General features: G+C 53.8%; 5 protein-coding genes across 5 annotated transcripts; 4 read left to right on the top strand and 1 right to left on the bottom strand.

Moving 5' to 3' along the window:
• Nucleotides 1-9: 9 nt before the first annotated feature.
• Nucleotides 10-2,612, bottom strand: CCOS01_13750 (hexokinase; the record flags this gene model as incomplete). Its single annotated transcript, XM_060461895.1, has 6 exons — nucleotides 10-433; nucleotides 489-943; nucleotides 999-1,409; nucleotides 1,469-1,494; nucleotides 1,551-1,673; nucleotides 2,573-2,612. 6 exons carry the CDS (start codon nucleotides 2,610-2,612, stop codon nucleotides 10-12), a joined length of 1,479 nt encoding a protein of 492 aa, XP_060307615.1.
• A 1,398-nt stretch (nucleotides 2,613-4,010) lies between these two features.
• Nucleotides 4,011-5,625, top strand: CCOS01_13749 (ribophorin I; the record flags this gene model as incomplete). Its single annotated transcript, XM_060461894.1, has 3 exons — nucleotides 4,011-4,366; nucleotides 4,435-5,286; nucleotides 5,346-5,625. 3 exons carry the CDS (start codon nucleotides 4,011-4,013, stop codon nucleotides 5,623-5,625), a joined length of 1,488 nt encoding a protein of 495 aa, XP_060307614.1.
• A 2,023-nt stretch (nucleotides 5,626-7,648) lies between these two features.
• On the top strand, nucleotides 7,649-7,876 carry CCOS01_13748 (uncharacterized protein; the record flags this gene model as incomplete). The annotated part of the gene is made up of 1 exon (XM_060461893.1): nucleotides 7,649-7,876. One exon carries the CDS (start codon nucleotides 7,649-7,651, stop codon nucleotides 7,874-7,876), a length of 228 nt encoding a protein of 75 aa, XP_060307613.1.
• A 1,725-nt stretch (nucleotides 7,877-9,601) lies between these two features.
• CCOS01_13747 (sphingolipid long chain base-responsive protein LSP1) lies at nucleotides 9,602-10,761 on the top strand (the record flags this gene model as incomplete). The annotated part of the gene is made up of 3 exons (XM_060461892.1): nucleotides 9,602-9,711; nucleotides 9,767-10,295; nucleotides 10,351-10,761. 3 exons carry the CDS (start codon nucleotides 9,602-9,604, stop codon nucleotides 10,759-10,761), a joined length of 1,050 nt encoding a protein of 349 aa, XP_060307612.1.
• A 615-nt stretch (nucleotides 10,762-11,376) lies between these two features.
• On the top strand, nucleotides 11,377-12,592 carry CCOS01_13746 (uncharacterized protein; the record flags this gene model as incomplete). Its single annotated transcript, XM_060461891.1, has 2 exons — nucleotides 11,377-11,662; nucleotides 11,814-12,592. 2 exons carry the CDS (start codon nucleotides 11,377-11,379, stop codon nucleotides 12,590-12,592), a joined length of 1,065 nt encoding a protein of 354 aa, XP_060307611.1.
• Nucleotides 12,593-12,830: the final 238 nt, after the last annotated feature.

Genomic DNA, 12,830 nt, shown 5'->3' with positions numbered 1-12,830 from the left:
TTGGGACGACTATGTGAAGTTCTCGGGGTGGAGAATGCCAGCCATGTTGCCGTTCTGGACTCTCTTAAGGGTCAAGGCGGCAATCAGGGCGGCGCCAACACCACTGCCGTCCTCTGCTGCGAGAATCTCAACAGGATCCTCCTCCTTAGGGTTGGTCTTAGCAGGCCAGTCGAGAATCTCGCGCAGAGCCTGGGCGCCACGGGCCTTGAAGTGGGGGTACTTGTTAAAGACCGAACCGTCAGCACCGACGTGGCAGTTGTCGTAGCCCTTCTTCATGCAGATGGCAGCAACACCGCAAGCCGAGAGGCGGGCGGCACGGGTGCCAATGAGCTCAGCAAGGCGGCGGACCAGCTCCAACTCGGGTCTGGTGGCCTTGAGGTTCAGCTTGGAGAGGAAGAGGTCGCTAGTCTCCTGAAGGTTCTCGAAGGGGTCGCTGTATCGGGTTAGCATACTAATCTGGGGCAGTCTTCAAGATTAAGAAAACTTACTCCTCAATGGCGGACAGGAACGAGGAATCCAAGGTGTAGGCCTTACGGAGCTTGGCAATGTCCTGGTTCTCGAAGATGTGCACAGACTTGTTGTCGTGGAGGTCAACAAGGACCAGGCGGAAGATCTCGCCCAAGTAGAGACCGGCAATCATCTTCTCAAAGGCCTGCTGGCCGGGACGAGGAGAGTCCTTGTCGATGATGATGTCGTAGGGGGTACGAGGCAAGACCTTGTGCTCGTTGTCGAAAGCACCCCACTCGCAGTTGATGGCCATGGGGGTGTTGGGAGGCAAATTCATGTGAGCAAGCTTGGGGATGGAGCCGCAGTCCTCCATGTAAGCAGCGTTGCAGCCAGTGCCAAAGATACAGCCAATCTTCATCTTAGTGTCGGTGTAGGCAGAGGCAATCAGGGTGCCAGTGGTATCGTTGATCAGAGCAGACAGCTTGATAGGGACGTTCTAAGCGGGAGTTAGTTACTAGTGCTTCATCTGTGCTCAAGTCATCTTATTATACCTTGGCCGCCAGAGCAGCCTCAAGGAAAGGGACAACGTTGTGACCCTCAACTCCGGCAATATCGAAACCCTTGGTCCAGCGCTGGAGGATGCCCTCATCGATGTAGTTCTGGGTGGCAGGGTAGGAGAAGGTGAAACCCAGAGGAATCTTCTGAGATTGAGGGTGATCGGGGTGGTGAGTCTGGATGAACTGAGCTAGGCAGTCGGCAATGTACTCCCACAGCTCCTCTGACTGGCCGGTCTTGAGCTCCTCGGGCATGCGGTACTTTGACTGAATGATGTCGAACTCAGACTTCTGATCCGTCAAGGTGATCTCACAGACACGGAGGTTGGTTCCGCCCATGTCGAGGGCAAGGTATGTGCCGGTCTCGTAGCCATCAGGGAAGGACATAACCCAGGTCGGGTTCATGGGCTGTAGACATAGTTAGAAAGGTGCTCCAAATGCCAACAAATATTCAGGTCTCAACATACGATACTACCGCCCTCGACACTCAGACCTATGCTTCAAGTCAGTTCCATGAAAAACTTCAATTTCCAACAGGTGTCAACTTACCCTTGTCCAGTTCTGTGATGAAGTGCGCGCTGATCTGCTTGAGCTTCTCAGTCGGAACGGTGAATTGCTCCTCGAGCTTCTTGACCTCAGCCAGAAGATCCTTAGGCACATCGGCCATGGAACCTAGATTTTCACACATAGTTAGCGGACATGAATATGTTGAATCTGTAGACGTGTGTTCTTGCTTTGACGTGATGGCACAAAGATATCGGTGTGGTGGTAGGATCTCTCCCTTGTAGCGGGAGCAATCGCTCTGTCCACCATCGTGACGGTTGTGTGAAGCTGGCTGTAAGATTTTGGTGTCTTGCCACACTTGAGCGTGACAACGTTTGGTGGATGGGTATCACAAAATGATTGTGTTCAGGAAAACAAGATCCAGAATCGAAGCTCTCGAGACAAAGGGCAAATAACAACAAGCAATTGATGTAGCGGTCAACACAAAGGTCTGGAGGGGAGACAAGCAGCGCTTGCCAGCTTCTTTATAACTAGACAGTTGCAGTCATCGGAGAAAGAAAGCTGGGGGATCAAGGTGGGGGAATGTCTGGCAAAGTGAGACAAGGTCTTCCACCTCAACGCTGGATGGCTTGAGCTTTTCCCAAGAGAGTTGCTTTTGCTTGACAAGCAAGGTACCCCTCTGGCTTGGGGAAGCTCCGGCCACCGGGAAGTGGTGCATGGCGGTCCAGCCTTGTGGCGCGTCATCTCCGAATGGCAATTGGCCGTTCCAGCCGTCGGTGGGAGGCAGGATTGGATGGTGGTGATTGTGATGGTGCGAGCGGGACGAAAGTTTTGAGGGTGAGGCGTTGAGGATGACTTGGAGGGTGGGACGACACCAGCGGAATGGCGTACAGTGCGCAGTAGCTTGAAGACCATATCATCTCGAGAGCTGTCTCAGTCTCAACGTGAGGCGGCACACCATGTCATTTTTGCATATAAGGCCATCGTGTCGCCCTTGGGTATTTTCAGGAGTCCAAAGGTAGGGAGAAGGAGTAAAATGAAGGGGGAATCGCAGCTGCAAAACTTACCCTTCCTACTGGGCGGAACCTTGGGACCGAGACCAACCATTTTGACCGAAGCTCTGACGGATGGCGGGGTAAAAGTTGATGAGGGGTAGCGATTGAGCTATAGGTGATGATGGGTGCAGCAAAATAAAAGCTGTCGGAAGCTGCGTAGGGATGTAGGCCAAAAACACACGATAAGTCTGCTTGGTGTTGTGTTCGTTGCTAGGTGGGTGGTGGTAGGCGGTCAATTCGCTAGAGGTGAAGTGCGTCGGGTGAGGGAAGTGACGTTGAGGGAAAAGGTGAATGGGCGTGGATCATCTGACCGAGAGGGAAGGAGGTGAGGTAGGAGGTCAAAGTCGGGCGGACTGGACCTTGTCAGGACTGGAGATCACTCACTCAGCACCACTGCACGCTGCTGCACTACGGTTACCTTACTTTGTGGCCCCCTTCCTTTCGACGAGACGAGTCGAGTCCCCCGAAGCCGCTGAGGCACATCTCCGATGGGTCATCCAATGTCTGTCTACCTATCTCCTTACTGGTATATCCGTACGAGCCTTAGGTACCAGGGCAGATCAAACTCCAAAAACTGCACACTAGTTTTCTTGGTACCTTTTTCTCTGTTGTCCCACTGGTCGCGGACCAGAGCCGCCAGCCCGCGTCTCGCTCGTCCAAAGGTTACCACGAGATTTGCAGCGGTCTTGCCATAGCTGGGATGGTCAAGGTAGATGGCAGCTAGCGGTGGACCCCTAGGGTTGACCTGAACTGACCATAGCTGTCTACCAACCTATCTCCGATGGCATATCTCACGTGAAGGAGATGCTGGAAGAGTGTGTTCCCACATACCACATCTTACGAGCACCTGAATTCAAGCCAGGAGAGTCAGCATCCCGGGAGAAACGGACTGGAAGCACCGGAAGCGCCGTTCTCAATCGTTCCCAAAGCCCGGAGGTTGCGGTGCGTGACGTCTTGTTGAGGGACAAATGGCAGCTAAGGAAAAGAGAGTCGGTAGCTGTCTACCCCACTAGATGCCAGGAGCCAGTCATCATTGGCGAATTTACAGATATGAAGCCCCGTGTGATGAAGTATCCAAGTACCTAAGCGAGGAGATAAAACGTGGACGAAGCGCGTGGCTGAAGCTGTCCCGCAGTGGCACCTGCCATTGGTGAAGTGTGGCTTGACCTCCACCGAGGCCGCGCCAGTGCCGCGTGCCCGTCTCGGACTAACCCAGCCCCGACCCGGCCACTCTCCAGTGAAGTGGAGCTATCCGCGGCCCGTGCGCGCCGTCAAGCAACGTATCCGTAAGCTTTTTGGCTGGGGGTAGCTGTCTCAGGAGCCAGATCATCAATTCGGGCAATGGAGTGAAAGCCCCCAATTGCGTCTCAACAACCGCTTTTCTCCATTCTTGATTCTCAATTGCCGGGAGAGCTCTGTCGATGAGCAATTCCCTCCACCAACCCACATCATGAGAGCCTTCGCCATTGCCGCCGGGCTTCTGAGCCTGCTCTCCCCGATTGTCGCAAGCTCCGACTCGACGACTGCAGCTGACAAGGTGTCAAAGGTCAACCTGCCCGCCAACTTCAAGCCGCCCCAGGTTTTCAAGAACGCCAATCTTGTCCACATTGTCTCCCTCGAGAAGAACTACGTCAAGGAGTCAATCAATGTTCTGATTGAGAACATTGATAAGCAGCCCCAAGATGCATACTACCTGCCCTTCACCCCCGAGCAGATGTCGCGCATTGGAGGCTTCGAGGCCAAGGATAGGAAGAACCCCGAAGCTGGCCCATTCACCGTTGATGCGGTCGAGTATGATCCCCTGAGGTACGTTTTGGCTCTTGGGCACATCGCACACCCAATAGTGCACATGGGTGAACTAACAGGTGCAACAGCGAGACTCAGTACTACAAGATCCAGCTCCCTACGCCCTTGAAGGCCGGCGGCCAGCAGACGCTGAGCATCTCCTACTACCTTCTCCAGGCCTACAAGCCCCTGCCGGCCTCGATCGCCCAGGAGGAGCAACAATTCCTCACCTACGACTTCTCCGTGTACGCGCCCTCGGCCTACGTCACTTCGAAGCAGAAGACCGAGCTCAAGTCCCACTCGTCCAACATCCCCGACTACACCAAGCTGCCTGGCAGCGGCGACATCAAGGAGTTCCCCCAGAAGCAAGGTGCTAAGCTCACCTACGGTCCCTTTGATGAGAAGCCCGCCGGTGCCGTCTCCCCCGCCCAGGTGCGCTTCGAGTTCACCAAGCCCGTCACCCACGTCGCCCAGCTCGATCGCGATATCGAGGTCAGCCACTGGGGAGGAAATGTGGCTTTTGAGGAGAGATACGAGCTCTACCACCGCGGTGCCAACCTTTCGAAGCTCTTCAACCGCGTCAAGTGGGCGCAGGCGGCGTACTACAACCCCAACACCTACGCTCTCAAGGAGATGAAGTTCCCCCTCAAGGTGGGAAGTGCGGACCCGTACTTTGTCGATGCTATTGGCAACGTCTCTACCTCGAGATTCCGCAGCAACAAGCGCGAGGCGCTCCTGGAGATCAAGCCTCGTTACCCCATCTTTGGCGGCTGGAAGTACCCCTTCACCATCGGCTGGAACTCGGACGCCAAGAACTTTGTCCGCACCGTCGAGGCTGGCAAGTACGTTGTCAACGTCCCCTTCCTCGAGGGTCCTAAGCAGCCCGAGGGAATCGAGTACGCAAAGGTCAACCTGCAGATTCTCCTGCCAGAGGGAGCAACGTAAGTGAAATTTGAGAGAAGTCTATTTTACTATTCGGGTTCTAACAAAGACGTCACAGGAACGTGAAGTTCTACACTAGCATCCCCGAGTCCTCCATTGTCGACTCTGTCATCAGTGTCCACAAGACGTACCTCGACACCGTTGGACGCACCTCGGTCACCATCAAGGCCAACAACCTTGTTGACGAGTTCCGGGATCGGGAGGTGATTGTCTCCTACGAGTACTCGGTGTCTTCCGCCCTGCGGAAGCCCCTTGTCATCTTCGTCAGCTTTATTTCCCTGTTCGCCGCCGCATGGCTCGTTGGAGGACTGAACCCCAAGATTTCGACCAATGCGTAGATGCAAACGATACCTCTCTTAGACAGCAAGGGGCGGAAGGATGGGAATTGAGTGGGCTTTTCATAGCATTGTACATGTAACATCAGATGGGCATTTCCAAAAAGCAGAACGCGGAACGAAACGGCTTTAGAGAATCACGATTTGGACTGACGAATTGGTCCACCTATGACAATTAAACTCCTCCACGTGAACCCGCCTTCTTCTGACTTTTGTCATCATACCTCCTAGCCTAGCAGGGAGGATCACAGATGCTAAAGTTAGCACCTCCTATCAATTAGTGCATCCGTAGGCACTTGAGCAGAAGCCTTCGAGAAGAGCATCCCTGCTGTCAAAACCAAAAGACGAGACCGGTCCCCGGGAAAGGGGATGCAGGCTGACGTCGAGGGGCTGACCCGAGATGCGGGCAGGGCAGTGCGGTGAGTGTGGTGGTGTGTGGGTGGAGTGGACCGGACACCTAGCAGTAAGATCTGATCTCGACGCGATTGAACTGCCGTCCAGTCTTTTTATTATACGCGATAGGAACTAAGAGGTGACGGTGGCCTGTAGGGAACTTGTAGTGGCCAGGGAAAAATAATTCCATGGCCCCCCGAGATCGTCGGTCGCCGGGTAAGCTTGTTTGACAGGATTCTGGTGGTGTTTTTATTCTACGTGGCGGATTTCCTCCCCTACACTGGACAATTCCTTGCTTTCTTTGCAGGAACGGTTGGCGTTTCTGACTGTAACGGTAACGGTCAATGATACCTGTACCGTTTCTTTTAGAGAGTGTTCCCGGATTCAAGAGCCGGGTGTTGGGCAGAGGAATTTATTTGACAGGCAGATAATTGCAAAAGGTTTACTTCGTTTTGAGGCCTTACACTATGTGATTCTGTGACTTGTCAGGCCGCAACTCTAAAAAAGACGATGAGATGTTCTAGACCCCTTCACCCTGCCTCTTTACGAAAGAACCAACTTTTCTTCCCTAGCTAGAACCGTCCGCCCTACCTTTTTTGCTGAGCTGTAGAGAGGTGGTTTTTAGGGGACCCATTTGCCATCTCACGCGGATCAAACTGCGAGGTGGGGAGACCCTGGCTTTCTGGGCGTGGTAATCGGTTAACGCAGCTCTTACAGGCGGTCTAGACACGCCCCGAACTTTTTCTTACGTCCGTCATATCTGGTTGTTCTTGAACAAGGATGGCCAGATCCAAGGTCCCCCAACTCTAACTGTCTGTTCGTAATTGTTCCCCAGCGCAGGTTGGAGCATGGGTTCGGAAACCAGGGCAGCTGCGCCCACTCCCCCATTGCTCATGACCACGCCTGAAAAGCCTGGAAGAGAAAGTAACCGTATGGCGTATTCAACGAACACTGCCCACCAGCAACAAGCAGAATCGAGGAAGCCAGAAAATGCAGCAGACGAAAAAGCCAAGCCGCTTTTCTTACACTATGAATCCTTTCCCCTCCACCGTCATCCAACCAACCAGCACTCGCGCTCGCCAGGGTTTCGGTGAGGGCCGCCGCGGTCCCCGTCTGAAAAGGGCACTTAATCGTAGGTAATGGTGGGATGGGTTGGATGGATGGGATAGAAGGGATGGATGACTGACCGCATAATCCTTGGAAAGCTCGAGTCTTCCCTTCGCCCCTCCACCCCTGACTACTGCTACTTTACCTTGCTTTAGTGAACACACTTGCTTGGAGGAGAGGTCCAAGCCTGACTGACTTGTGGGTTGAAGGGGGTTGAAGAAGAAAATGGGAAATCATAAAAAGGCAGCCTGTCCGCCCACCACCATCGCCGTTCCATTTCCAGTCCGGCGCATGCATAGCCTTAGCACTTGAAGCAAATAGAATCTTCTTTGGGATCTTCTACCTCGTATTACCCAGCTTGTCACCCGATTAGCTGACGACGACCTAATATCAACACCGCCAACCTTATCCAACAAGCGACCACCTACTTCTTCTAATAGCTCACTGCAAAGCACCGACTGGGCCCAGAATCCTGCGACCTACACACAAACCATCGAGCGTACAACTCACCTATCCATCATACAAAATGTGCTTCGGAGCAGGAGGCAAGAAGTACTACTATCAAGAGGAGATCGTACCGACCCGGTACCATCACCACCACCACGGCCATCACCACCACGGTCACCACCACCACCACGGACACTCCCCGCGCGCGAGCTACACGAGCGTGAGGAGGTCGTACGTCGCCAGCAGCCCGCGGGTCAGCTACGTCGAACCCGTCGTCTACGAGAGGACGAGCCGTACCTACCGATGAGTCAAGTCAGTCAGTCAAGTCGGCATCAGCATCATGCTCCAGAAAAGCTGCTTGAACAATCCTAAGCATGTGGGAGCGGCACGAAGCGGGGGGAGTTTAGACGAGGGAACGGCCCATGGACGTTTCAGAGAGTGGGGGAAAGAAGAACGGGCAATTACATGAGACGGATGAAAGAAAAAGAAGGTTTTTTTCTTATGAGCCATGGTGGAAGAACATTGCGAACAGCGATAGCGAATATGGGAGGCACTGGTCTGGTTTCTTTTGGTTAGAGAGAAAGCTGTCTAAACGCGACTTCGGACAGGCGCTCGATCGTGTGATCACGAGAGTGTGGTATCCCTCGGCTTCTGGGGATCTGGAGTTTCTGTATGATTAATGTGTCTTTTCTGGACTGGGCGGTAATGATTGCTACGAAAGTTTACAAGTTTATATGATATCGGCTCGATCAACAAGCATTCCTCACGCAATGAAGTTTCTTCTTCTCGCATGTAGGGATGAATTTCCACCAAGTGCTTTATCACAGATGAAGAAGTGCGCATGACAAACCCATGCGGCTTCCATCGTCTGTGAGCCTCACACATTGCACAGCCGTGCGCAACAGAACACGGGATGAGCACCTGGAAGTTGCCCGAGTTTGGTGGCATTTGATTCATCAGCCTTATGGGCTTAATTAGGCATTGTGCCTGTAAAAGTGTATGAGCACCTGGTGACAGACGTCCCTCTGTGAAATGTCTGTCACACGATGATGCGATTCGGAGGAAGCCAGTTGAAGGGGGGGAGGGGGGCCTGCCCACCATGAGGTGGAGGGGAGGGGGACGATTTTCCCGAGTTGTCGCTTAGGGTCCCCGGACGGGTAATGACATCATTGGCGCGACCCCTCCAACCCCCCTTCGTCATCCTTCGCATCATCATCACCACACCTCCAAAAGTTGAGAGAGAGCTTGTTCTATTGTACGAGACTGTGGTAAACAGGTGAGCTAGCCGCACAAACCGCCCACCAAACTATAATCCTCGACGTGCATCATTGCTACTATCTCTTAAGGATTTTCCTCTCACCACAAGATACTTGAGCTTACCATGAAGGCCCACGCCCAGAGTGGTGGGAAGCTGTCGTGGCCTGCCTCGCTCTCCCCGGCCCGAAGAAGACTAGAGCTTCGAGCTACGAGAGCTACCCGGGTTGTTTCCAACGTACTTTCACTCTCTTGAGTTTAGTTTCTCTCCTGTGATGTGGAATGCCGGCCTGCCAGCAAGCCCAAACTATGACATGAGTGTCTCACTCGGCCCTTTCCTTCATCCCGACTGTGCCGTCGCAAAGGCTTTCCTTCCCCCCATCCTTTCCTCCCCAAAGACCCCTTCTTAAAGTCAACGCAGGACCCTTGTCGCATCGCATCGCGGCTGTCGCATCTTACACTGCAACTTTCCTCTTGACGAACACCCTTTTCCTGCGCCGTGCCCCAATTGTTTGAACCAGACAGGCGCACCTGAGTCTTGGCTTCCAAGATCCTGTAGATACCCAGACCCAGCTTCTTACTCGTACACATAACACTCCACCGGGACCAGGTTTATTCCTTCCCACCTTATCCTGGTAGCTCATTCCTCTGAGCTTCGCGATATCATCAGAAGGTATAGCTTGGGTAACAGAGGTACTTTGCTCTGAAATCCAGACAACCGCCATCATGTAAGTGAGATCCGCTTCACACAACATCAGCCATCACCACATCAGCCAAAATGCGACGCTGGTTCTCCCCCCAAAATAGCGACGAGTGCCATGGCATCGCCATCAGCACGAAGCCCTTGAGCATTTCCGCTTCAGTGGTCCCCATCACGCCTCCTTCTACGTCTATACACAACCATACCCACCAAGCTCGAAGCCCTCGACTGACACGCTCACAGGAACCGATCACTCTCCATCAGATCCAACCACCGCCGCAACGGCTCCCAGAACAACGGCGCCTCCAAGCGCGCCGGTTTCTCCTTCAACTCCCTCCGCGGCAATGTCCAGCCCGAGCTCTCGCGCAAGCTCTACAAGATCATCAAGAGCGAGAACAACCTCATCAACGCCCACGAGACCGCCGGCCGCGAGCGTACCTCCATCGCCACCCAGCTGTCCGAGTGGGGCGAGCAGACCAACGACGCCGCCGTCTCGGACGTCTCGGACAAGGTTGGCGTCATCCTGAGCGAGCTTGGCGAGCAGGAGGAGCAGTATGCTCACTCCCTAGACGATGCCCGCGGTGTTTTGAAGCACATTCGCAACACGGAGAAGAGTGTGCAGCCGAGCCGCGATGGCAAGGATAAGATTGCCGACGAGATTGCCAAGCTCAAGATGAAGGAGCCCCAGAGCGCGAGGCTCGTAGTCCTCGAGCAGGAGCTTGTCCGCGCCGAGGCAGAGAATTTGGTCGCCGAAGCCCAACTGACGAATATCGTACGAAACCATCCCCTCTAGCCTCACACCGATCATTCGCTAACAAGAAGGACAGACTCGCCAGAAGCTCAAGGAAGCGTACGAAGCCGAGTTCGCAGCTACTATTGAGAGGGCCGAGAAGCAAATCATCCTTGCCAAGCACGGCCGACGGCTTCTTCACCTCCTCGATGATACCCCTGTTGTACCAGGCGACGAGCGTCCCACATATCACCACGCTCAACAGGCGCGACAGATTCTCAATGACGCCGAGGATGACCTGCGTGACTGGCGCCCAGAGCAGGACGACTTCAACGCTGCACCGTCCGAGTCCGTGTCTAACACCCGGGGCACCCAGGACGCGGTACACGACGAGGACGCTAAGATCGTGGCTGGCTCGGTCCCTGGTCACCAGGCAGTTTCGGAGAAGGACACCGATAGCATTGTGAGCAATGGAACCAGGCAGACCGAGTCTGTGGCTGCTCACTAGAGCGGTACGGGGATTCGTCGTGCGATGCTTTCCAGTTTGTATGAAGGATATCAGGACGGACAGGCTGGAGTTGGAGATGTTAATGCTTGTATGTAATACCATTCTTACGGCCGCGCTTTCATGGAATAAAGATAATTGAACGAATCACTTTCGATATTGAGAAGGTATTTTGTAGAGTGACCATATTCTAGTTTGTTCTATTTTTGGTTCCTCGTCCTAACTCGTTGTTCATGTCTTATCACCGCATTTTTGGGAGAGATCGCGCCTAGTATTTGTCTAACAACTCCCCAGTGTTGAGGGAACCACGGAGAAGAGAATTATTCTCGGCTTGGCTGGTCAAATGCATGAATGCCGTTCGTGAGAGATCAGTTGAGGTACGTTGGTATGTGAGGATGCAGGCAACAGCAGGCAGCCGACCCCGCTCTGTGTGACGCCCAACACGGTTCCATTGGAGAGGGACGAGGTTTATAAGTGGTGTGGTCGTCTGTACGCCACCACTCGCACGAGGGGTCTTTTTTGGCAACCATCACCTCCAATTATCATCTTTTTCATAAGAAGTTTTTTCTTTCGTTTCTACGAGGTATCGCCAAGAAAGAAGAAGAAGAAAAAATAACCATGGACTCAACCACGACGATTGACGTCTCGACGTACGACAACCAGCTCCAATGCCCGCTCTTTGGGACTTTACCGGGCGAGATCCGCAACGAGATCTTTGCGCTGGCGCTGGTGCAGGTCTCGGAGGAGGAGGGGGATACGGCGTACCCGAAGGACTCGTACTGGTATCGGCCTGGGTTCACGGGGCCTAGGAAGAGCAGTAGTAGTTTGCTGAGGGCGTGTAAGCTGGCGTATGTGGAGGGGCAGAAGGTGTTCTTGAGGGAGTTGGAGTGGGCTTTTTGGTTTGGTATGTTTTGTTTCCTCTTCGTTATTTCTTTCTTTTTTTTACTATTCCTCCTGTGCCCCTGTTTGGCCTCTGCACGAAGGTCTTTGCGGAGAATTTGATGTGGTTTGAGTTGTATGGTCAAGGAAACTAATATCGTGTATGAAATCTGCAGACCGCGGCCCGGAAGGAAGAACGAGAAACCACGCCTGCGAGAATTTCTTCTCCGCCCTGACGGAGCAACAGGCGCGCGACCTGACCAAGGTGCGCTTCTTTACGCAGATGTACTGGCTCGAAGACGGGCGGAACCTGGCGACGCTGTTTGCGCAGCCGAAATTCCGGCCCGAGGTGTTGACGATCACGGTGCGGTATTCGGACTGGTGGCACTGGGAGAGCGACGAGCCTTTGAGGATGAAGGAGGATTGGTTGCGGGGGTTCCGGGGGCCGAAGGGGTTGAGGGAGTTGAGGGTCGAGTATGAGACGCTTGTGGGGAAGAGGGAGGAGATGATGGGGATTGTGGGGAGGAATAAGGGGTGGAAGTTGGTCGTTGGAGGTGGTGGTGCTGGGAGGGATGATGGGAGGGGAGGGGGGGAAGGGGAGAGAGAGGATGGAGAGGAAGAGGAAGAAGGGTATTTGAGTGCCGAGGGGACGGAGCTGGTGGAGTGGACTTGGACGGGGGCGAGTAAACTCGGCGGGCAGACGTGGGCTCATCACGGGGAGGGGGATACGGTTGAGTATGTTGTTGTTATGGATACGTGGAGGTTTGTCGAGGGGAGGATGAGCGAGGAGGATCGGGCGAGGAGGGTGGAGAGCCGGCCGTTGTATTCTGGGTATGCTCATCCGCATTATTTCGGGTGGAGTGAGGATGAGGATGAAGAGGATGATGGTGAGGATGAGGATGAGGATGAACAGGATGATGATGGTGACGAGGAAGAGGGAGAGGATGACGAATAAGGGTATACCATGATCTGGCGGGTACGAATGGCTCCGGGTTGGTTGGAGGCTCTCAGGTGGATTTGTCTGCCGGACATGTCTTTCAAGATATGTGGTTGAGCATGCAACGATGATTATATGGCTAACAAGTATCTACGGGAACACAATTTGATACCTTTTTTTGGGGAGACTCCGAAGACAATTTCATGGGTCACACAACAACCAACCCACAATTATCAACCAGTTTCACCGCGCAAAG

The sequence above is a fragment of the Colletotrichum costaricense genome, assembly GCF_030867565.1.
Source record: "Colletotrichum costaricense strain IMI 309622 chromosome Unknown Scaffold_18.1, whole genome shotgun sequence".
Classification (NCBI taxonomy): domain Eukaryota; kingdom Fungi; phylum Ascomycota; class Sordariomycetes; order Glomerellales; family Glomerellaceae; genus Colletotrichum; species Colletotrichum costaricense.
This window is presented reverse-complemented; position numbering and strand designations above follow the sequence as displayed.